The sequence below is a fragment of the Myiozetetes cayanensis genome, unplaced genomic scaffold (genome assembly GCF_022539395.1).
Source record: "Myiozetetes cayanensis isolate MyiCay16 unplaced genomic scaffold, myiCay2020 scf16, whole genome shotgun sequence".
NCBI classification, from domain to species: domain Eukaryota; kingdom Metazoa; phylum Chordata; class Aves; order Passeriformes; family Tyrannidae; genus Myiozetetes; species Myiozetetes cayanensis.
The window spans coordinates 6,736,592-6,760,825 of NW_026087270.1; the positions used below are offsets into that span (position 1 = coordinate 6,736,592).

A 24,234-nucleotide genomic window follows, 5' to 3' on the forward strand; every position below is an offset into this window, starting at 1 on the left:
AGCGCCGCAAGCGCGCACCGCGCCTGCGCCAACGGCCCGCGCCTTCGCATCCAAACACCGCCGCGCGGGACCCGCCCCCGCCGCGCGCCGCGCCCGCTCATTGGACAGCGGCGGGGGAGAGGGGAGGGGCGAGCAGCCCCTCGCCCCGCCCCGCCCCGCCCGCGCGCAGGCGCACGGCGCGCGCTCCTCCCACGCGGGGGACAGGAGGGGCGGAGGAGCGGCTGAGAGGGAACCAGCCAGCCCATAGGCAGGCCCACAGGGGTAGAGTGCAGCGCACACAGCCCACAGGGCGGGGGGCACCGCACACGGGGGTAATGCAGGGTGTCACCGCACACAGCCCACAGGGCGGGGCACCACACGGGCATGCAGTGTCAGCACACAGCGGGTTAGTGCGGGGGGTCACCGCAGCGTGTCAATGGAGGGGGTCACGGCACACGGGGTCAGTGCGGGTGTCACCGCGCACAGCGCGTTAGTGGGGGCTGTCACTGCACACCCGGGTCAGTGCAGGCCCTGCTGCACAGCCGGGGCACAGCCGGGTCCCAGACGCTGCGCAAGCATTTGAGCTCTCCCTGAGAGAGACAAACCCCGTGACGGGAGAACTGGGGTAGGAGACCATGAAGTAAAACCAAAGACGATGAATCCGGGTTCTGTTCTGCATTCACACAACCGGCGTTTGGTTCTTCAGACACAGCTTCAGAGCGTCACAGAGAAGAAGCCATGTCAACACAAGGCCACAAAACAACAGATTCGCTTTTATTGAAGCACTTTTGTTTGAGTCAGCTTTTAAATGGCTACCCCAGTGAATCAATAAATTTTCAAAGTATAAACAGCAACACCTTATGAAGATACAGCAGAAGCTGCCACTGGTGAAGTTCCCACCAAGCAGAGGACGCTCCCAAAAACAAGGTTTGAGAGTTCAGTCCGAGAGCAGGTACCTGTCAATTAGGTGATCAATAAAACAGGCTGTGCTTTATTAAAAGAGATTTATTGGCTTTGCCTGTTTTGATTTTGTCCTCATTTGGCATGTTAATTACCTGAATCATTTCCATCACTGGACTCCATATTATATCTACCAATACTGCAAGTTACAGCCACAGACACCCTCTCAGCCTGGATCCCTTGACAGCTGCTTCTCTATCCTACAATAGTGTACATTTTTTACTGTCCTAAAGCTTCAGAAAGTTTGCTTATGAGTGTTCTATTACCACCTGCTTCGAGAAGCTGTACACAGATCAGAAACAGTGTGAGGCAGAGGAGATGACAGGGTAGTTCCCAAAATGCTTTTATCTCTCAGAATACAAAAGAGTTTGAGGACATGCTACCAAGCTTTGGTGAGCACTAGGAAAGAGAGATGATACCATATCTTACATTAGGATCCCAAGAGTTTCCCAAACCAGCCTCCCTTATATTCATGAGGCCTTACCTGGAACACTACCAAGAACTGTGCAGTGTTGGTTTCATTCCCAACTGAAGCAGACAGGAGGCAGGGAAAACAAATCCTCATTTCGCAGTGTAACTTCATGCGGGATCTTGTGCATGGCATTTTTCTTCCCTCCTTGTGTGAGAGAGCCTGAAAGAAGGCAGCATTAAAGAAAAAAAAAATCATAAAAAAACCCTGGAAAGCTTTTATCTTTATTTCCCTTTCCTCTAAACATAACAAAGAAATGATCCAGTCTGTTTGTGTAACATTAGGGACATTTAGATAAGCCAGCAGTTGTTTTGTAAACTCCCGGAGCTACACTAGTACAATTAGTCTCCTCTGCAGACACCAACATGAGCCCAATGTCCCAACAACGAACAGATGTAAAATTTTAAATGCTGGCCAACTACAGCAGTGTAAATTCCACAATGCACTGAGCCTGCTCACACAGAAGATAATTATAGGTGTAACAGAACTAGATCAGAAACTGTTTATACAACTAAATGATAGTAACTTGCACACCACAAATAATTTCATGTAACACTACACTGCAGATCCCTTTATATTAACCCTGTACACCAGACACACCTCATCTCACTACAGCCTAAATGCAGGCAGTAAGAACTAAACCTTCATTCTGATGACCTATCAGCACTGTCATACAGAGCAATCAATAAAAAATATATTACTAAATAACATGGAAATGATAATTATCTCAGAGACAAAATATGACAAATAGGACAGCTATTTGGCTGGGAGACCTTGTTAAACAGTCTCATCTAATCATCATATCCAGATACTATTTCAAAGAAATTCAAAGGAGTGAAAGAAATTAACCACCAATACAGAGCCTGGATCAACTGCTCCTTGGAAATAGTTTCATTGAAAAATAGATCCTACTTGTATTTCAATTTTATAGACTCTAAAAATAAATTTAAGAAGTACTACTTCTGCAGAATTCTGCAGGACTTCAAAGGAAAAAAGAAACAGGGGAGAATTTAAGAACAGGGCTCATGTGCATTTTTATCACCTGTGTACAGATCTGAGGAAGCAGAAGCTCAGAAAGGATGATCACGATATGAAGACAAATTCAGACTGAAATAAATGAGGAGGAAATCACTGAATCATTCAAAGGCAATGGCAGCTTAAAACAAGGTGGCACCGGACAACCAGGAGACAACTGGGGTTCAGAATAGTCTGTGCCCTGTGTGAAACATATGAAAAACAGCAATTATAAGTACTCTGTACATAATTAAAAGATTTAATAAGCATGTGGAAAGAATGCAAAGTTTAAAAAAGAAAGGTTCAAAATGTACTTCACTGCTCAGGTGCTTACCCTGCAATATTAGATGCATCATTATTCAAAATTCAGGCAACTTTTGGACCAGAACCTAGACCATATATTCCTTCTGAGCCATGAGTACTGAAGTGCTGGGAACAACAGCTTCTTTTGTTTGTAAGACAATAGAATTAGAGGAAATTGATTCCCTGAAAATTATACAAGAGTAGAACACGGTCTTGGGCAAGGGGCAGTGTGTGTTACATCCTTGGCTTGTGTTTTTTTAAAGATCTTAAAAATAATTTCAGTTTTAAAGTTTAGCATTGAAACTTAACTTGCTGCTGGAAGATGCATGTTTAATCCTTACACAGCATTACTTTCACATACTGAGGCCGACATCACGGGTAGTCAAAGAATATGTTTAATAAAAAATAATTAAACTTCCATTTGCTCTATAGAACATCATAGAAAGTAATTCAATAAATTACAAATGACTTTTTAAGACGCTCGTTCAACTACAGAAAGCAAATTCAGACTACACAGAACACAACTGGCAAATATTGCAAATGTCCAAAAAAAACCTGGACTAAGACTTGGATCATGAAGCCTGAAACAAGGGATAGAAATACAAGGCAATAACAGCTAAGGTTTTTTTTTTTGTTTTTTTAGTAACTACCAACACACACTTTATCATCACCTTGGATATCCTTTTAATTTTAACTTCAGTATTAGTGTAATTCTACTGAGGTTTCCTTATAACCCTTAACTTTATACAACCGTATTTGCATATAGTTTAGCTGATAGTGGGACATTTTTTCCCCTTCTGGTTCAAACTGATGAAAAATAAACCAAATATATTATGTTCAAGTCTACACCAGCCTTCATTACTTGAAACTGTAATTGCCTTATTACATAGAAAGAATCACTAGAATGGTAACCAAACTCACTTGACCATAATAGGAAAATACTTTATTTCATAAATCTGATATAAATTAGGTTTTAGCCACAAGATTTAGGACTTGTTTTGTGGGGGAAGGGTGGGAAGTGATGGCATTGTTGACATACTCCATCAGCAAATGAAGTTAATAACTGCTTGTAAAACTTTGGCTATTTCATAGATGCATCCTAGTTAAATAAAAGTGCTATATTACAAAGGGCAAAATATTAAATACGAAATACTTTTTTTTTTTTTTTTAATGCTGAAGAATTGCTACCCCCTTCTCTTGGCAGTTTTTGATTTTCACTATTGCTAAGACACTGCATGAAGGGCCAAAAATCAGAATATTATCTGGGAAAATACGTAACCAGCACAATCCAAATGGTACTTGTGTAATTACATCTAATACTGCTTCTAATCATGGGGCTAGTTATTTTGCACATAGAAACTTATCTTTCATTGGTAAAGTTCTTGATAAAAAACAACACAGTTGTTTTACTGTACAAGCAAGCAACAGAACTATATCAAAATATACAGTTTTTGTTTTTGTTTTTTTTTTTACTTTTTAAATTTATCCCTTTGTAAAGCTTTTTCCATGACTTTCACTAGTACCTGTATCTGTTTTCTCTTAACACTTGCCTATTCTTGGACCACAAACGATGTAACCAAGGTCAACTGAAGTCTCAGTCAGTTCAGAAGTTCTGTAAATGTGAATCTGGGCCTCGACCGTGTCAGAGTAATAGCAGCTTAAGAAGAAGGAGGAATCATATCACACATCAAATCTTAGACAGATTTTATACAGTAAAGGGTTCTAAGGATTTGGACTTATGCCCTGTTACTGGGGTTTCTAGGAATAATTTGTCTTCCTTACTATTCAAAGTGCTTTTTCTTTAGTGGGTAACTCAGCATAATATAGGAAGTGAGATCCAAATAATGATTTTGGATAATATTTAATATTTAGTCAGATTTAAATCTGCAGAGAAGTTTAAACTCAAAAGGAGTTCAAAACTATCTGTACTTTATTTACCATTATTAACTGGGAACTCCAGGAGGTTTTATGACATAAAACACAAATAGAAATCTACACAAACAAAGCAAACAAACAATTTTTACATGAATTATGCAGTGTTGAAAGGTCTTTTCAGTGGCACTTTATGACAGTTTGCCTCTTCTGAGTCTTGGGGAAACTACTCCTCATTTTGGGACTTTTAATTCTGCAGAGGGAGCCCAAAACTTTGCAAGGTGTAAACTAAATAGATCTACATGGTGCCCAGTAGCATGAGATAAGACAGTTTTTGCTTTAATTGCCCCTTACTGCTGTCCAAGAGAACTGCTGTAGTAAGGGGGAAAGAAAACCTCAACAGTCATATCTCAAATAACTCAGATTTTAACATGCTATACAGGATGTCTTTAGAAAACAAAACAAAACCTGAAAACAAGTAATAGAAACCAATGTAAACTTCCTAAACTAACTCAGCTGAGGTAACAGGTAGCCAGTTTAATTGGCTGATTGGGAAAAATTTATCTTCTTTTAAACACACTTGTACCTGAATTGGAAACAGCAGTGCATCACAACACTAGAGCATTTTCATGTAATTAAAGCAATGGATGGTGATGTAGATTCTACAGCTTTCATGACATTCATTAGCTGCCCAAATTATTGCTGAGTTTTGATCTGTAAATTATAAGTGTCAAGGAGGCTGTAAAACTATATTCAAATTAAATCAATAATATGCATAAAGTATTCTGTGTTCACTGCAAATATATTAAATATACAGCTCTTACTTGAGCATTATTTTCATAAAATTAACCCCCCAACAAAATTATAATGCCTTTTGTTGTAATTTTACACCATTGTGTATTTGATAGTACATACAAGTTCAGAAACTTATGAACTTCAAGAAATATTACATGCAAAACGTCTCTGAAAGCAGTTTGCACTTCTAAACAAATACTGAAATGTTCGGTCAGTAAATCATTGATGCACTCAACACTGGGTTATTTACAATGAAATAATTAAAGAATAAATTCAAAATCAGTTTATAATTTAAGTGCAGAGTCTGGGGTCAGTCTTCATCACTAGAATCCGAATCCTCAGATGAAGACGATGTACTATCAGATCCAGATGAAGCATCTGCTTTCTCTGAACCCTCATCTGTGCTGTTTTCGTTGTGAGAGCTTGGCTCTGTTCCCCCTTTGTCTTCCTGATCTCTAACCCTAGAATTTTCCTCCTTTTCTTCTGTGGGCTTGGCTGAGCCTGTGTCATTGCTTTCACTGTTCTGTACATCAAAAATGTTAGACTGAGACAAAGCTGGGATATGAAGATTAAGGCCTGGAGTGAGAAGCATCCCTGGGTAAAGTATGTTGGACAAAAGTAAAGGGTTAAGAGAGAGAGGATTGGCAGCTGCAGCAGCAGAGGATGTTGAAGGAGAACTCGAAACAGAGTTTTCACCACCAGTATCTATATTTTGATCCTCTGTCCTTTCTTTCTTTATATCCACCTCCTTTGAATCGTTTCCCTTTTTCTCCTCCGAAATGGATTCTGTAGACTTTGTCAGAAGTCCCCCCATGCCCAGCAGGTTTGGTAATCCAGCCATCCCTGACAGGAGCATGGGGAACATGGCAGCCATGTTCTTGGCTTCTCCTCCAGCAGCAAGGCCAGCCGGCATTCCCATCAATCCCGCTGTCACTTGCAGCGACTGCAGGTTCTGCTGTAAGGCCTGGAGCCCGGGCAGATCCACGCCCGGGATCAGTCCGTTGGCCAGCAGCGGGTTCACGGACACGCTGGCGGCCGAGGCCGCGGCTGCAGCTGCGGTTGCCTTGGCGATCTCGCTCTTGGGGCGCCTCCCTCTCCTGCTCACCTCCTCCCGCACCACCGGCCCCGTCAGGATGCGGTCGAACATTCCTTCCGGGAGAAACCCCTGCAGGAGACAGCAGGTACTTTAAGAGAGCTTAAAGATGGCAAAGTAAAAGCAAATGAAAGACTCAAGTGTGCACTGGCTGTCAAAGATGATTCTGGCACATCAGCTTCTCTTCAGACAACTCCCTGGAATGTGTGATGGCTTTGTGCTACCACATCTCAAATGCCTGAAGGACCATTTCCACAGTGAGGTCCACACAGGCATCTTCTCACACTCTCTGGTTACCCTTACCCACTCATCCTTAATGGTTTGCTGGGAGATCAAGACAAATATAGCTAATTATAGGAGCGAGCTCAATCTAAGATCTAAACCAGCACTGCTTTGAAATATTATCACATTGCAATCATTTGACAGTTTAATTCAGTTACTCAATTTAAATATGTGTGGTTGCACACACACCAACAATCTCTGAGCCCTTTTTATTACTGCTAGTGTCTGTTCAGTGTCCTTATATTTCATCACATCCATAAACTTGAGAATAAACAGCAAAGACTCAAGCTGAATTTAAATTAATTTTAGAGCACTTCTATTTTGGATTTGCACATTATTACTTCACTTGTATAGGTCCTTGTACCTAACACTGCAGTGGACACTAATATTCCCTACAAAAGGCATTGTCCTGAAAATTTGAAACGGCAATCGTAAGATCAATTATTACTCAGCTTCATACTACAATCACCTTTTCCCCCAAAGCAAATATCTCTAATATATATTAGCCTACTACAACTAGAGGAATTCAGCACTCTAGTTCTGTTCTTCTGTCCTGTGGATAACTACTAAATTGCCAAAGTAGTTCTGCTATTATTTATACCTCTATTTGCTGCAGTCTAATCCTGTTCCTAGTTATCTATTTTTCTACCAGAATGTTGCACCAGGGTACTGGAGAGACTGGCATTTAGAGCTTCACAGAACGGTTGCAAGTTCTGCTGACAGTGAATTAGAAAAAGCTTTAACTTGGTCATGTCTTTGCCAGAGGCTGGAGGTGTAACATAAATAAACTGGCAAGTTATAGTAGGTGAGGAAGTAAACTTCTAAAGAATATTGACAAAATCATCTTCACTTCTGTTAGAGACATGAAATGGAAAAGTAATGAGGTTACACAGAAACCATTTTTTACTGTACAACACAACTTTGTTCAAAACAAGTTCAAAATAGGTCCTTATCTTCAAGGCAAGATTGAGGGTAGTAATTTCACACTAAAAGTAAATTAATTAAAAAGTAAAATAAATATTTAAAAATCATATTAAAAATTATGGAAATTTTCTTCATGACTAACTTTCTTAAGAAAGTATTCTTATTCTTAAATAACACCTGGGCTAATATCTTTCCTAAAAACCATGAAGGCTGTATTTAAGACATGAAAAAGTCACAGCATTTTAGCACCTTCAACCAAATCTTTAAGTTGGGGTTGCCAGCCAATGTTCCTTCCCTACCTCCTACTCACAGCTGTGCCAGCAAACCATTTACTGAACTAGGCCAGCAGGAAAAAAAGCTGACATTGATTCACGTTCCACCTTTAATGTAACACCAGAAACGAAAAGCACACCTTTGGACATGCCTTTTTTCCTGTTTGCCTTGTTTGCTTTTCAGATACATTTCATTACATGGTTATCTTGTTCTGTAAATACTCACAGACTGTTTCACGACTTCTCCCCACTCAGGAGCCACACCATACTCTGGATTTTCTTTCAAGAACCTGCACAAATCCTTCAGAGGGGGAGCAAATGCACCCCCCACCTGGGAAGCAGAAGATAAAAATCAGGAAATACTTCACATTTGCTAAGAAAAGAGGCAACATTCATACCTGACACTGTTTCATTTTTGCCTTTTAAATAAAACATCTGTTCAAATCTGTTCAGTGGACACCAGTAATGTTCTGCGTGCTTTTCCTGAATATTGCCTTTTAGCCTTCCCCATTGCCCATTCAAATGCATTATGCTGTTCCCAAACTTTGATCACCTCTCCAAAACTTCAACACCTGCTCTCACATCTTCCACTGTCGGGTTTTTACACAAGAATTCTCCTTTTGTTCTCCTGTTACACTGTTTCACCTAGAAATGTGACTGACAGCCAATACACACACAGGTGAACCACAGAGGTCAAATACCAGAGATAACTGAAAAAAGCAAAAGCAAAACGATCCAGTACACAGGATTTCTGGAGATCCAGTGGACAAGTTTCCATGCAGGATGCGCTATCAATATAATTTTAATCGTGTCAAAAAGAGTAATGGGAAGATTACACAAAATTTCAAGTTCTGACAATGTTGCCACTTTGATCAGAACAGCAGATATTTTTGTGGTCCTGCCTCTATCTGATTCAGTGGCACAACTGTTGCACCATAGTGAGTGCTCAATCTATTTGAACAGAAACCCTATCCATGTCTTATATATATATATGAATATATATATATATATAATCTATAAGACATCTATCCATGTCTTATATATTTGCACAATCGAAAAACATTTACTGGAAGATTACAACTGACTTTCTTTCTCTGTGCCAAAACTTTAAAACTAAAACCTTTAATTTGTACACTTGTACAGTTTTAGCAAGTGTATATGGAGTTCTTCATTCGGGTAACTTTTCATTTGGGGAATATCAAAATGGGAACAGTGCCACGAATACCTTTCTTGCATTTCTTCTATTTATGAGTTGAACACGTTCTTCCCCAGTCAAACTATTAACATCCAGTTTATTAGGGTTTCGACAACGGTGTCTTTTTTGTTTGGGCCTCCCATCGTGCAGCTGCATCCTCTGTTATAAAGGAATTTAAAACTCAATTACCTTTCTCATATAACTTTTAAAAATGGTAAGATATCTATACATTCTTGAGTCAGGTGTTTATTTCAAGTCATCTTCGATTTCAAAAATATTTTATTAACAACAGTAATTTACTAATCACAATCATTTAATAAGCAGCTCAGTGAACAGCATCTTCTCTCTGATGCCTCAGGGCTTGGTTTTACTGATTTTTCAGTTTTTAACAGTGCTTTAATTGTCTGGAACATTGCTGCTGTTCCATGTTATAACATCTTTACAGAGAAGGAAGGTTGTCGTTCCAGATGTCATACACATGATTTTCTTACATCCTGCCCAACATTAGCAAATCTCAGATTCAGAGGTAACAAAATGAGGTGATCATACCCACACAAACATCACTACCATAGCAATGTAATGTAGGTCTGAGACACATTCCACAGTAAAGTCTTTAATCCTCTTGCACATCACTAAATATGCACTTTCAGCTCCCATCATCAGTATCATGGTAATATGAGTTTTCTTATCCTAGACAGTTTTTTAAGTCTTAGGTGAAATTAGACAAAGATTGAATGTCTTGGTTTGGTGTTGCTTTTCTTAGCAATTACATTTGTGAGGGAAAAGAAAAGCTTTCCGACTCAAATTGGAAAAAAACCAGACATTTTTCTTTTCCTAAACAAAACAGAAGAACAAAGAAGAAATAAAGCCCTGTAACAAAGAATACAAATCCAAAGACAACTTCAGAAATTCTACTATTTAGCTAAAGCAGAGCTGGAAGGAATACTCACAGGAATGCAAGCTCCTGAATCTTCAACATATCCAGGGTGTTCTTTAAGCCACCTTTCTAAATCTTTTCTTTTGGGGGCATCATCACCTGCAAGCCTTGTTCCATCTTTCAGGTTAATAACAGGAACTGGACTCTCTGCATCAAGCACTCCTTGGGGCTGTGTGTAAGTGAGTGCTGGGTTTATTCCTGCAGCAACCTGACAGGAGTTAATACCTGGATTAACCTGGAGGAATTAAAAACATTTGACTAAATTCTCCACAGAAGACAAGCCATCACAATTATTTCATGTATGACTCAACGAAGGGCACAGTCCTGCAGATCATTATGTACAGACTCAAGGACCTGGGCAGACAGCTTATGCCACACATACCCCTTCAGGTCACTGTGCAACCAGGTTCTGTAACAGGTGTTACAGGAAAGGATGTCAGAAATTTTGGCAGATCAAAAAATCAAATTTTTAATAACACATTGTTAATAAAGTCCATCAAAACTAGAATTAAACTTACATTTTACAAATAATTATCAATATTGTGTATATATATATGTACATTTAATAAAACTCCTTCAGTTCTCATCTGTGTTGTCATAAACAATCAGTAAACAATTTCAGAAAAAAATCCCAAACCTAAAAATTTTGAGAAATAAAGTTTTTGTTGAACATCAACAGCTGCTTATGCTCACTTAAGGCATTAACAGTAATTTGTGTCTTATTTTTTTGGACAAAAAAATCAAGTTTACTTACATGATTAGGCTGTTTATTTCTATTCATAAAGAGGACATCAACTCCCTCCACATTCTTCCTTCTTCCTCGTCTCTTTTTGACTACAGGCTGACTGTCAACTATGACTCCATTGGCACTGGCTGTTAAGTGACTGGAAGTACCTAATAAATGATGCAATAAAACCAGTGTCAGATACTTGTTTATAAAACCAAACATGTCTGAACAAAAAAAGGAAATAAAATTACTTGAAAGAGTGCAAGTGCGTATGACTTCTACATCTAATAGCTAAGACAAATTGCCTTTTGCTTTATGACTGTTTAAAACACTATGAATATCAGGCTGTGAAAAGCCATTCTACTGTGAAAATTTCATTACTGCCTCCCCTACCCCCTCGAAATGAATCTGTACAGAGGAGAGAGCTGTTGAAAACTGCTCACATCACACACACAGAGACAGACATTCCTAAATAAATGTTTAGCAAGACCTTAATGGTATGTTGCAAAATTCTAATAATTTCAAGTATTTTCTTCCAAATGTTAACTCCTTACTTTAGGCTCATTTTTATCTGTCAGTGTTCACCTACTGTTATTTTCTTTATGAAAATAAGTTATAAGTTTTTGGTGGTAAGCCAAAAACTGATTCCAGACTATTGTCCTCTACTGTTTCTTTAGATGAGGCACAGAAAAGATTCTGAAGAGTGCAAATTGGCACAGGCATAAATCTGAAACTATTTACTTACAAAGCAGCCATATTAAGTTCTGAGCTAAACAGATTACTGTCAGGGTACACTGATGCACTTAATAATTATTAAAATCTTCTTTGGGGTTTGTTTGTAATGTATAATGGCATCATTCTAATAAACAAGTATTACAGTAACTGACACAGAGAGAATATTCCTGTGCTCAAAACTCGAGAGTCTCCACACCAGACAGAATGTCTCCCGACTGCAGTTTAGAACAGTAACATTGCAAACATCTCTCTCCATTGCCTATACGTAGAGACAACAGAAGAACACACAAGATGAGATTTAATACTAACCCTTATGCCCCCTGCTATTCTATGTACCTGATTTGGGAAGTGATTTTGGGAAGTTGACAAGGCTGGTTTCTGAAGCGTTCTGGAGTTCACGCAGCCGAGCCAGATATTGCTGCTGACCCAACGCACCTTCGTCGCTTTCAAATGGCCTTTTCTGAGACAGTCCCTGCTTCTGAAAAGTCAATTTCAAACCACCTTCCTGTTAAATAAATGCCAGGGTTAGAAGAGCCTCTTCTCAAGTAGAAATGACTACTTTATAATCAGGATTCTCACATACAAACTGTTACTCTGGTGGAGTTGAGGAAAAATGAAAACACTGCATTAGACATTAAAATAAGTCTTGATTCTCCATGTAAAACACAAATTTGAACAGAAATTTCATCTCAGCTGAAAAATCCAGACACTGATCAGCTGCCTACCTCCTGAATCCAGTCCTAAAAAAATGCCAAACCCAATTACAAGAGGAAACATTCACACATTTTTATGTGCTACGACATGTCTCAAATTACAGATAAGGGTTTGAAGCTTCTAGCCTGCATTTAAATGAGGAAATTTTCCTATAATCCTCTAAAAGGCCATGAAATAATAAAATGCTTGCTGGAGAGGATATGCTGAAATGTTTAAAAAAAAGCTGAACAACAGAAATACCTTTTTATACTAACCAGATTTCTTAAAAACAGCATGAGGCTGTCTGAAGAAGCACCAGAATGGCAAAAATTCAATTCAGACAGAAAAATAATGATTTCTTCCAGTGGCTTATGCAAAGAATAATAATAAAAAACCAAACTAAACAACAAAACCAAAACACCATAAAAAAAAATCCCTCCCCCAAAAACCAAACCCAAAACCCAAACACTCAATGCCCAGAAGCAGCAGACCCAAATACCCACAAACAAGTGTGTGAAGGAAGTGAGAGTGAGAGCAGGCAGCCACTTGCAGGTAAAGCATGCCGCACACCGCAATCGCAACCAGGTCCTAGGGCAATAAAAATAAACATACGTCATTGATTTTCACTGTAAACTCCTTTTCTCGTACATGCTTCTTCACCTTTGACATCTGTGGTGACTGATCATATTCTTCTTTAACACCTGCAAGAGGGGGTGTCGGAGCACTGGGCTCACTGTAATCTGCAGCTGCACCGGAACTATCCAGGAGTTTGGTTGTGTAGAAAGATGCCACCGTGTTGCTGTCATAGCTCCTTCTGGCTGAGGGCCATTTACCTTTCAGCACCGTTTGACAAATGCTGTCAAGTCGATTAATCATAACTCGATCCTAAAAACCAGAGAAAATAGTTTTGTAAGAGCAATGCCTACCAACAGTGCACAAGTTACATTTATGTATTATCTTTTAGTTCTAAAAAGGAGAGAAATTACATCACTTTTATCCTTAGACTTAGTAAGAGTTTGAAGTTCCTGAATTTGCACTGATTCCCTCTAAGTTTGTGAAAGCCACCTCTGTACTTAATTTCACTACCTACCTGTAAACAAAAATGCACTCTCTCTTGTCTGTACAAAGTCTGGGGCCTGAAAATGCTTGAAACACATCTTACTGATTCTTAAAGGGAAGTTATGGTTACCAATGAAGCAGTATTTGTACTTCTGGCTTTGACTCATTGGTAGCAGGATCTGAACCCTGGAACAGCACCACAATGTACAGCAAACAGCATTTATAAAACTAAAATTACAGGCTTTTATTCATGTCTCCTTTTAGCTTTTGAAACCACATTATTCCTCATTCCCATTCTGTGGACACCGAATTAAGACTTCACACACCTTCATAATACACAGATCTCAAGTATCAGATCTCACAGTAAACTCAGAGCTAAGTACACAAAGACTCCAGAAAGTACAGCGTTTTCTGGTAATTTCGCAGTTCACAGTCCAGTAAAACACATGAATACTAAAATCACAAGTTCTGTAAGCAAACACTTTCTCCAAGTTCAAGACGCTCCTCTATATTTGATAAAAGGCAATTTTCTGCACTTTGAACATAATTTTTCACAATGTGCCGAGCACCTGTGACATGAAAGTTATGCTCCTCCATAATTCTGAAATTATGAAAAGTAGTATTTAGATTTAAATGCATATTCCAGAAGCAAACATAACAGCAACTGAAAGCTTCTGAAATTCAAATCCTACATCTATTTATCCTACTTCACAGTTTTAACATATTTAACTGAATACTAATGTCACAGTCCAACTTCCACTACTAATTTAGTTTTCAAGTTGCATTATAAACTTGCCTTTGGCCAGTAGGATGCAGCCAACATGTATCCACCTTGTAGGAGATAACTGGAATTTGGTGTCCCATTGTTCATCTGGAAACTGTCTTGTGTCTCATCTTGTGTGGTACTGAGAGAGGCCACACTCTCTTCATCATATGCTTTTATATGTGGAGTTCCTTCTGCTAAATAAAACCACCAAAATCATTTCATGTTGTAAAGAGGTTAAACGCTCATTGTAAGAGGTTCAGGTGAACAAAACACACAGAACAATGTTCAGAGAAAGTCCAAACACAAAGTTAAACTGAAGAATTAATCGTTTTTTTCAGGATGATGGCTGATCCTTTTCTAGGCATGTAAATTCCACACATATTCCTGTTAATATTTCAAACACTTAACATGTCGAACATTTAGCTATTTGAAAATGGACATGCTTCAGAGTAATCTAATAGACAGTCCTCACTTAACATATTTCATAAGCCAACACTCACCAACATATAGAAATTAAACTGAAATCAAAGGTATCTACCACCAGAACATGGTAAATCTACTGGGATAGTACTTTAAAAGAACAGTCCATTTCATTTACTGGATGCTTGAACATGTGTGCCCACACATTTTAATTGTTCAATTTTTAACCACTAAGGATTTTTTAAAGTATCTTTTGAATGTAGTGTGTCCTCTGACTTTCTTATATCTTAATCTCTCATCGTTATTATTTTACTTTCGCCTCCATCAGACAACAATGTGAGTTTCACTATGACATGGGGAAACAATCTGAAACAAAAAAAAAAGTGTGGCCTGAAAAGGTAAATATCACATCAGCACAAGGAGTAAGAGGGACAGCTCTACAAAAGTCAAATTCGTCCTTAACAATAGTTTTGTCTTCTGAGTCATCTGATAGAATTCAGCACTTCCTTAAAAGATGCTTCAAATGTGAAAAGTATGCCCCCATAATCATTTGTATAACAAATTAAACAAAATCTGGGCTAAAAATTAAAATGCAGATGAAGTTAAGAGAACTTTCCAGCATTTACCAGTCTCTTCAACACCAACTTGTAGCAAAAATAGCCACAAAAATAAAGGCCAACTGATTGATGAGATTCTGCAGTCTGAGGATGGCACCATTAATTGACTAAACAGACTCAGTTGGCGAAAACAAGCCTAATATTTGGACTTGCAGCACATGTTACAGTATCCATTATCGCATCTAAATATTTGTGTTATATAAGCACTCCTTTGCACTCACTGTTTTTGTGTTTGCCCACAACTGCTTCCTCTGAAAATGTCCTTCCACTGCTACAGGCAACAGCATCTTAATCATTTTATTTAAGTGGCATTTTACTTGCCCAGTAATCATTTCCCCAGTAAATTAATTCTATGGTTTCCATTTGTCATTTCCACAGACAAGAAGATCCATCTGATTAACACAATGCCTTTTTCCCTGAGGTCTTGGGAAAAAAAAAAAAAAGGTTCTCTACTTATGCTGCAATCCCACTGCCTACCTTCATCTTCCCTTCTCTGATACCATTTGCATCCCATGTTAAAGAAATCTTTTCATATTCTGAGTTTCAATGAGGCAAGAGTACAAGATACTCCATAGCAGAAAAGTAAAGAATGTATTAAATAATGATTGGTTGGTTTATTAAAAACTTAAAATTACTTCATTTATAAGAGTTTTTTGCTTCTACTTTGAAGCTTCTGGAAGTGTCTCTGTGTTACATGGTCCTATGTGCTGCCGTCGCCTCAGTCTTTTCTAAGCAGGTACCTACTTTTAGGTCTTTTTTTAGGTGTTTAGGAGAAGACTTTCAGAGCAAGTACACTGCTTAGGCACCTCCAGTCCACAATAAATAAAAAGCAGCTGACATTACTCTAGAGCTTGGACAGAAGGAAAGTTGCAGGTCTCATGGAAGCACAATGAGGAAGCTACAAGGACAAGTGAGTGGCAAAAACAAACAGGGAAACCAAAAGAATCTCTCTTTTTAGGAAGAAAAAGAAACAGCAGTAGGGAATACACACATGCAATATATTTCCAGAAAACACTGGCCACTCTCCTCCCACACGTGAACCACATGCACAGCAACCCTGCTTAGGGAATCAATCAACACATCCCAAGTACCTCACCCAAGGCACTGATATGAAACATAGAAAATGCAGTATTCCTGAAATTCTTCCAACTCTCACTTGGAGGAATCAAGGAATCGTGTTAATATTTAAGTTTATTTTTGTGGGATTTAATATCCTTTTTAGACATTTCTCCATTAAGAATAAACTTGTTCAGTTTAAGAGTTATACTGCAGAAGTAAGACTACACACATACCACGTTTTTGTGCCTCCTCTTCATCACTATCACTCTCTTCAGACGATGATGATGATGACGACGATGATGATGAGGACGATGAGGAGGAGGATGAAGATGCTGAAGAACAAGATGAAGATGATGAAGAGCTAGAGCCAGATCGAGAGTGTGAACAAGATGAGGACGACGAAGAGGATGAAGATGATGACCTGGAAGAACAGGATGATCTATCTGAGTCAGAGTCTGAGTCAGAGCTAGAGTCAGATCCTCTTTTGCTGACTCTCTGTTTTTTGGAAGCTGGATTTGGAGTGAGAGGCTCTGTCCTTGCAGCCACCATGCGCCTGTCTGTCTCAGCCTTCACGCTAGGTCTGTGGTCTGAGATTTGTATTGGTGTGCCATTTTTGGGACTCAAAGGCTCAGATTTCATTATTGTCTGTGTCTCCTCTGTAGACATAGATTCCTCTTCAGAAGACTGAGGGTCCTCTTTCAGATTTTCATTTTTAGCTTTTGTGTCATCAAAAGCATTCACTTTAGCATCTGACAATCTTGACTGAGGTGTAAGAGGAGAAGCAGATAATGCCATCTGGTACTGATGCAAGAGTGGAGTAGAAGTCCTTGAAAGTGCCACTTTGTTTTGATTATAGTTCCTCTGGGCAGACATGAATGAGAGTTCAGGATCACGAAGAATATGATAATCTGTCCTGCTAACTCCATGTTTAGCAGCTCCAATAAGTAAATCCCTGTCGTGAGTCCCACATTCCCACCAGACAGGTAAGTCTGGATTTGGCTGGCACAGTTTTAGTCGTTCAAACAACTGCGGGTGTCTAAGAGCCTGTTCTCTCACTTTCCTCAGGAGTTCAATGCGATACAAGGTCCGAGAAGCACGTTCCTCTGTAATCGGCTGGATAAAAATGTTGGGGTCTACGAGTTCTGCATTGAAACAAAACAAAGATGAGAACCTGGCAAAAACCCACTGCAAATTACTACTACAAACAGATGGCTTTAATCAGTTAATATACGTCTCTCCGCTACAAGCTTTCAGTTTTACTCTCTACATGTTTCCTTAGTTCCCAATCCCCCATTTTTATTTCACAGCACGTGAAAGAAAACCCTTTTCAAGGTAAGCACTGACAACACAAATTTAAAAACATATACACCCACCTTCTTTTGAGGGGAGTCGACAGACTCTCCTGCACATTGACATGAACGCATACAAGTACTTCTCCAAGCTCTCGTCAGTTTTCTTGTGCAGTCGAGCCATCGCCCTAAACTTGGTCCAGTCAAATCGTCCCCTTTCAGGATCAAACACCACTCCAAACGTGGACACAACTCTGTAAAAGTCAGCTTCTTCTCTTCTCGTCCATCTTGATCAGCAAGAAAAAATAAAAAGGGAAATTCTGTCATTTTCTTCACCATTTATTTCTTCAGTATTTTTTTTACATAAAGGAATAGTAAAAAAGTGTATTTACATGCTGCACTATTTACCTTTGCTGTCTTTCAATCTTCGCAGCCATCTTTGGATTTAGTGCAGCTTCTTCATATGGAGGCTGCATCATACTAGTTTGTATGGGGAATGCTGGCTGGATCTGCTGGGCCTGCCTGTTTTTACTTGTCCGTTGATAAGCTGTTATGAGGCGGCGCAGACGTGTTGTTAAGGCAGACTGAGTGGGCCAATAGATTTTGTCTCCTTCCATCATTTGTCCATCTACATTAAAACCAAGTTACGGGAACAAAGAAGTTGATCATTGCTGGTGCCTATGGTTTTATGCTAAGCAATCTAAATACATTTTAGCTGAGAGTCAGGAGATTTAAACAATTCAAAACACAAAAACGATTGGCTCAGATTGGAAGTTTTATGTATTTACCTCCATCTGCTATTACTAGATCACCTGGGGATGAAACATCATCCTGCAGAAAAACAAAAGTGAAGCACAATTTAGACTACAGCCCTCTGCAGAGATTTAGGTTAAACTTATATCTTGCAGACAAGTTATGAATATGACAAAGACCAAGAGTAACATAGAATTTGGACAAATGGCTAACAAGATATTCAACAGAACTAGACAACAATTCCCACTCATTCCCACCCAAACAATTGCAAAACACATGGAGTAAGCTTTATCAACTTAAGAGAGATACAGAAGAAAATGGAATAACTTGCTCAACAAAAAGGTGGAAGCGTTACATTCTAAGTATTAAAGTGTCTAAGTGAATGAGTGTTAAAAGGAGCTATTAATAGATGCCTACAATACCTCTATGTCATCTTTAAACATTGCTGGTGCTGGTTTATATTCTGGATCTTCTACATCCCTGTTAAAATTTCAACACAAAAGAAGCCATCTTAGTGCTATTTTACGAATCCTTACACTCTTTTCAATTAAGTACAACTGATTTAAATTTACTGAGATACACTGTATTTAATTTTCTGTTTGAAACACTGCCATTTCATGGCAGCTTTGACTTGAATCCGGCTCCCCCCAGTTCACTATCTCATTCAAAGATATTCTTTCTGACCACAAATGATAACCTCACTGATGAGGCAATGAGTTAAAGCAGCTCTCTCTTTCAGCAGTCATTAGTAATTCTCAAGCTGATCTACTGGGGTCACTGGTTAGCTACACAAGACTAACAGACCAAGCTGACTGACCTGAAATCAAGTTAAATAGGTCTGAGGCATTCTGCCTCTGAAGGCTTTTGCACTTGAGTGTTTAAGTAATATTTCTGATACAGCAACACAAAGCAGAATCCTTGTTAACACCAAGTTGCTGCATTTTTCATCCAACTGTGAAATCCCAAACTTCAGTGGTTCTGTTACACCGTTTCTAACTCTTTTCCGCTCTTTGGGAGTAAAATCAAAGTAGTATTCTTCAAAACAGTGACATCAAACTAGTATAAAACCAGTTAGGAAGATAATAAAAGTACAGCATGTAAATTCAGACTTGCTTGCTTTAAGGCCCCAAAACATTAATGCCCCTTTCAAGTGCTCTCATACCCATCCATGTAATCATTTGCTCTCTGTTCAGCAGCAACTGCTTTTTCATCTGGCTTGCCAACCCTTTCCAAGAAGCACAGCGCTGGGTCTGCTCTGATGGTGTTGTATTTTTCATAACCTATAAAGGAAAAAAAAAGTGGCAAAAATTCAACTTTCAGAGTAAACTGTAGAAAATAAAAATTGAGTGTAGGGTGTTTTTATATGTATGTACTTCCCCACTCCCCACAGCCATCCATATTACTCACCATGTTTAAAAACTCCAATTAAAAGAGATTTATCTGCATCTGCATCCCACCACTCAGCAGGAACTTCAGAGTGATCTGGCTCAGGGACCCAAACATCAATTTCACTAAAGGGAATCACCAACAGCACACCAATATCAATAATATTCAGAGGAAGAAATAAATTTTTATATTCTCTTTGTACATTTCTACTTTATGTTAGATTTTAAAATTCCCTCTTCAAACCACAAATACACTAAAACCAGCAATACAAAACACCCAGGCAGCTTGGGGTTTTGTATTTGACAGAGACCCAGTAACAGAGAAAGAATATGAAAGCAGAACTAGAATTCAATATTCTTTCTCTTAGTGAACTCTACAAAGTCCCAGCAGTCTGTGCTTGCATAACTTTGCAAACCAAGCATTATCTGTGTTTGTGTTTAATAGCATGAGGGACTGTTCTTCCACAAACATTTCTGAATCAAATTACAACTTTCTATCCACCACGAGCTTTTGTAGTTGTGAGTTGAAGAATTTCCCTACAGCAACATTTGCATTAAAAAATGAAATAAAAATAAAAAATGAGCAGAGTACATAGCACATAACCAAAAGCATGCATAAAGAGACAAGAAAAACCTGCCAATTAGACTGTAAAGTATATAATTCTATCTTCCACAATTTTCATCTGACATTTGAAATAAAGAAGCAGAAATACTCTATAGTTCACCTGGCATCAGTTCCATCAAACACCTTTTGGAATTCATTACCAATGACTTCTTGTTTTAAGTAATACAGCATTCTTACTCGAAGTAAGACTCTAAACAAAGAAAAAAGAGAAAAATATTACCACTCTAAAAGCTTTCAGTCCTTGTGGATGTTTTTGATTTGTCTTTTGTAATATCACAGAGATTTCAAGTCATTTTCCTAAAAGATACTTCCTTCAGTTTTAAGGGGAGATAATCTCCAATTCAGGACACCTAACAGTTTTTATTGCCATCACATTTACAAATTGTTTCATTGCAAAAGTTCTTTCAAATCCTAAAGACCAGGATCAGTAGAATACTCTTCACTTGCTTCATAAAATACTGCTAGGAGCAAACTGCTGTTTCCCTTTTCCTGCTTAGAACATGCCCTTAGAAAGGATCGAGTGGGCTGACAATCAACATCTTCCATATGACCTTTACATTCATTCCTTCTCAGTCAAAATTTGGAGCATGACCCCAATGGTTTCTCCATGCTTGACCTCAATTCTTGACTACAGCTGTATGAATGACCAAGCAGAATATGACAAGTTAAGCTACAGAGAAATGATTTATCTAGAGCAAGCTCATTCATGGCCATGACTAAGCTATCAACAAGCTGCTAACTCAGATCCTCGGAAGCCTGGAAAACATGCCAGGGAAACGGCACGAAAGACTGAGGGGCAACAACTGTGGTGCTTTAACTTTCTTTGCTAAGCACTCCCACTCCTTAGTTCTTTGGCTGCTGCAAGGCATCCCAGACATGCTAGCAAGAGATATCTCTCTCTCTCTACAGACAAACACACAGTTTCTTAAAAAATTTTAACAGAATTATTTTACATGTGAAATCATCCATTCATCTCCCAATACACTGCAACCTATTTATTCCAATCAAGCTAACACCATTAAGATTTGTTTCTTTGTAGTGCCACAAGTATTTTAAAGTCTTCTAAGACAATGAGGATTAGGAGAAAAATAATATTTAAAAAAAATAGAAATACATTTCACAATTAAGCTACTGCTTACTTGTTACAATGGTGTTTTATGTGCTTTTTGTATCCTTCATCTTGCAAGAGATGTTCTGGATTGTATTTTCGAAGCCACTCTGCTTTGTGTATATCAAAAGTGCTAGCCTGGGTCTTGACTTTTTTTCCTTTTCTTCCTCTAGGCACAGGGGCTGATAAGCCTAAATAATGTAAAATATTAAAGATATAGGTATATATGCCCATGATACTCACAGTTCCTACATCCTGTACCAGTACTGTGACCTGCAGTGTAAAAATAAAACACCAGCATCACAGTATCTGGATATGAGGTTTTTTTGTCTCTCAGAGCATCTCTGGAGTACATATCACCAGCTAAGGACAATGCAGGAGAGGGAGGAAGAAAGAGGAGTGTGTTGTCTGTCACCTACTGTGAAACAGAATATGCTCTTGTGAACTGAAATGAAAGCTTACACAGGCTATACCAATCCATTTGGGTAAGCCATCAAACCCAAAGCAAAGCAGAAATGACACTTCTTTGCCCATCAGTTGAATTGTTTATCTGAAATAAATTCCATTTATTTCAAGTAGAATGCATTCAGAGAGGGTTTTTAGCTGTTTGCATCCCAGTACCGCAGGAACCCATATGTGAAGCTGCTTAACTGCAGAAACACGTTAAGGCCTTACCAAGGTGATTCTGTAACTCTCGTGTTTGCCCATCCTCCGTTGGGGTAATAAGATCCCATATAAAACTTTTTATTTTCTCATCCCCTCTGTAGTGAACAAGACAATAGGCCAATAGTGCTCGGCAAATTATCTCCACATCCTGTTCATTCAGCTGCCTCTTGAAGCGACCGTGGGACAGAATTTCTCTCCATCGACCCCACCTAGTGCAAAGTGAGACATAAATGAGCAGGGGTAGCCTGCAGACTTCTCTTACAAAAGCAATTTCTCTGTAAAATACTCAGCTTTCAACTTTTTTCCTTCAGCTTAAGTTACTGAGTGGAAATAAGAAAGTAACATTTGCAACAAAACTCCATCTGTTTAAAACTCAGTTTTAAACAAGTAGTGCCTGTTTACAAAACACACAGATGATTGTTTTAGACTTCTGAGATACAAAACTGATGGGAGCTCACATTGGCATGAGATGGGTGAGGGAAGACCTAAGATTTGATTTCCAAATCAACATATCTGATTTCAGTAAGCTTAAAATAACTGGTTATGTTTTCAGTTCCTATTTGCGCCTCACAGAAGTGCAAGATGTTCTGCAATTATGAAAATCAAGTTACCTAGCAAGCCTTTATTTCAGGTATTGTTTTATTTAAGGAGTTCTGAGCCTGCCTGCAGCATTTACTGTAACGATTTTTAGAGAGACTCCCATAGTGCCCATGTTAAATGCTGTAAATCCCATTTGAAGAAAGATTTTCACCTTTCTTCATTAATGTTTCTTTAATTGCCAATTGTCAGATTTACACAAGGTGCATGATAAATTTCTGTTCTAAATAAATTCTCTGTATACACATGCCAGGTTATTGCCAATATATGATTAAGAGTTATTTATATACAACTTAGTACATGGAAAAAAAGTATTTTTTTAGAAACTTGCTAGAATGCAGAAAGATGCACAACCATACCCATAGACCAGCAAGTTCTTTTCCACCCGAAAGCACTCAGTTCTTCCATATCCGTTGGAACGGTCACAGGGCCTGCGGAGTTTGGGTTTATCTTCACCCTCACTCTCCACTTCAGACAGCTCAGCCAGTTCATCTTTTGTAGCACTGAAGGGCCGTGTTTGTTTCCTGATTCTTGGGGTATCAATAACCAGGCTGTTCTGCAAAATTTCAAACAAACCTTATGAGAGAAACAGTTGGTAAGTTTTTCTCAAGTAGGTGGCTTCAGTTCAGAAACAATTCTTATGCCATTGACAGGTATTTTGTGAAGACATCACAGTGAAAACTCAAAGCAAGTAAAAAATTCTGTGGTGTTTAAGGCAATAAAAAAATGAGTTTAATACCATACTACCAGCACATTAGTTATAAACAACACTAAATATCTCCTCAGAATTCAATACTTAGACTACACTGCAGCCTCTGTGAGCAAAAAGGGGCACTGAAACCTTTTTGCACTGAATGCATGGGAATGTCTTCAAGTATAGGACACAACTTCCATATAAAATTTGTAATTTATATAATTCCATCTAAAATGTGTACAGGTCTTAGTTATTTTGCAGATTCCAGCACAAAAATGGGGCAATCAGAATGATTCCGCACTTTCAACCACTTCCAGGTCTTTGACAAAAATCAAAGACCTCCAAACTCTTTTGGGACAGCAGGGAAATCGGAAATAATACAGCTATCATCAGGCACAAATCATCCAGCACAAAAAGTCTGACTTGTTGAAATATTAATCAAAAAGCACCAGAAATCCTACACATGCTATTTCAGAATTCAACAGCAAGCACATACTTGGAAAAACGCACACTGAAAAAGAAAAGTACTTACTCTACCACTGATGGCATCGATATCTATTTCTGCTTTTTTGGCCCATTTCTGCCAGAAGTTGGGGTCATCTAATGAAATATCAGTCCTGTTTCCAGATGCAACAAAACTAGCCTGTAATAAATAAAATTATATCTTACCAACAGCAAACATCAAAATGTAGAGTTTGCCTCAGTGCTGTGAAGAATGCATGACCTTATTTCATCAAAAATCTCCCAAGCAGCTGTTAAGACTTTAGAAGTTACTTAGACTGCAAAGCAACTCAAAAGTTCTCCTCCCCCTTAATTTTTAAAAATCAGATCCATAATATATCAGAAAAATCTAATGAACTTTTATGCACCATCAGGAGAGAAGAACATTAAGCAGCAAGACTCTTCTGCTTCTGAGTCTGAATCTAAATTACTCGAATGGAAGAAA

The 24,234-nt window shown here is 38.7% G+C and overlaps 1 protein-coding gene across 6 annotated transcripts in view; it reads right to left on the bottom strand.

The window, feature by feature from the left end:
* Positions 1-3,102: 3,102 nt before the first annotated feature.
* The window catches only part of CHD9 (chromodomain helicase DNA binding protein 9), an 85,339-nt gene continuing 64,207 nt past the window's right edge, over positions 3,103-24,234 (bottom strand). For 3 of the 6 annotated variants that reach the window (XM_050311750.1, XM_050311754.1, XM_050311755.1), the window contains 20 exons: positions 23,821-23,931; positions 22,954-23,150; positions 22,007-22,206; positions 21,363-21,522; positions 20,324-20,413; positions 19,621-19,724; positions 19,376-19,493; positions 18,636-18,693; positions 18,249-18,291; positions 17,869-18,088; positions 17,545-17,747; positions 16,405-17,313; positions 14,106-14,269; positions 12,863-13,135; positions 11,894-12,062; positions 10,850-10,989; positions 10,109-10,330; positions 9,189-9,317; positions 8,190-8,294; positions 3,103-6,557 (listed from right to left, as the gene is read on the bottom strand). In XM_050311750.1, the coding sequence (XP_050167707.1) occupies positions 5,703-6,557; positions 8,190-8,294; positions 9,189-9,317; positions 10,109-10,330; positions 10,850-10,989; positions 11,894-12,062; positions 12,863-13,135; positions 14,106-14,269; positions 16,405-17,313; positions 17,545-17,747; positions 17,869-18,088; positions 18,249-18,291; positions 18,636-18,693; positions 19,376-19,493; positions 19,621-19,724; positions 20,324-20,413; positions 21,363-21,522; positions 22,007-22,206; positions 22,954-23,150; positions 23,821-23,931 (4,470 nt within the window). In that variant the 3' untranslated portion in view covers positions 3,103-5,702. The remainder of the gene's footprint in view (positions 6,558-8,189; positions 8,295-9,188; positions 9,318-10,108; positions 10,331-10,849; positions 10,990-11,893; positions 12,063-12,862; positions 13,136-14,105; positions 14,270-16,404; positions 17,314-17,544; positions 17,748-17,868; positions 18,089-18,248; positions 18,292-18,635; positions 18,694-19,375; positions 19,494-19,620; positions 19,725-20,323; positions 20,414-21,362; positions 21,523-22,006; positions 22,207-22,953; positions 23,151-23,820; positions 23,932-24,234) is intronic. The other 3 variants (XM_050311753.1, XM_050311752.1, XM_050311751.1) reach the window with 3 other exon arrangements.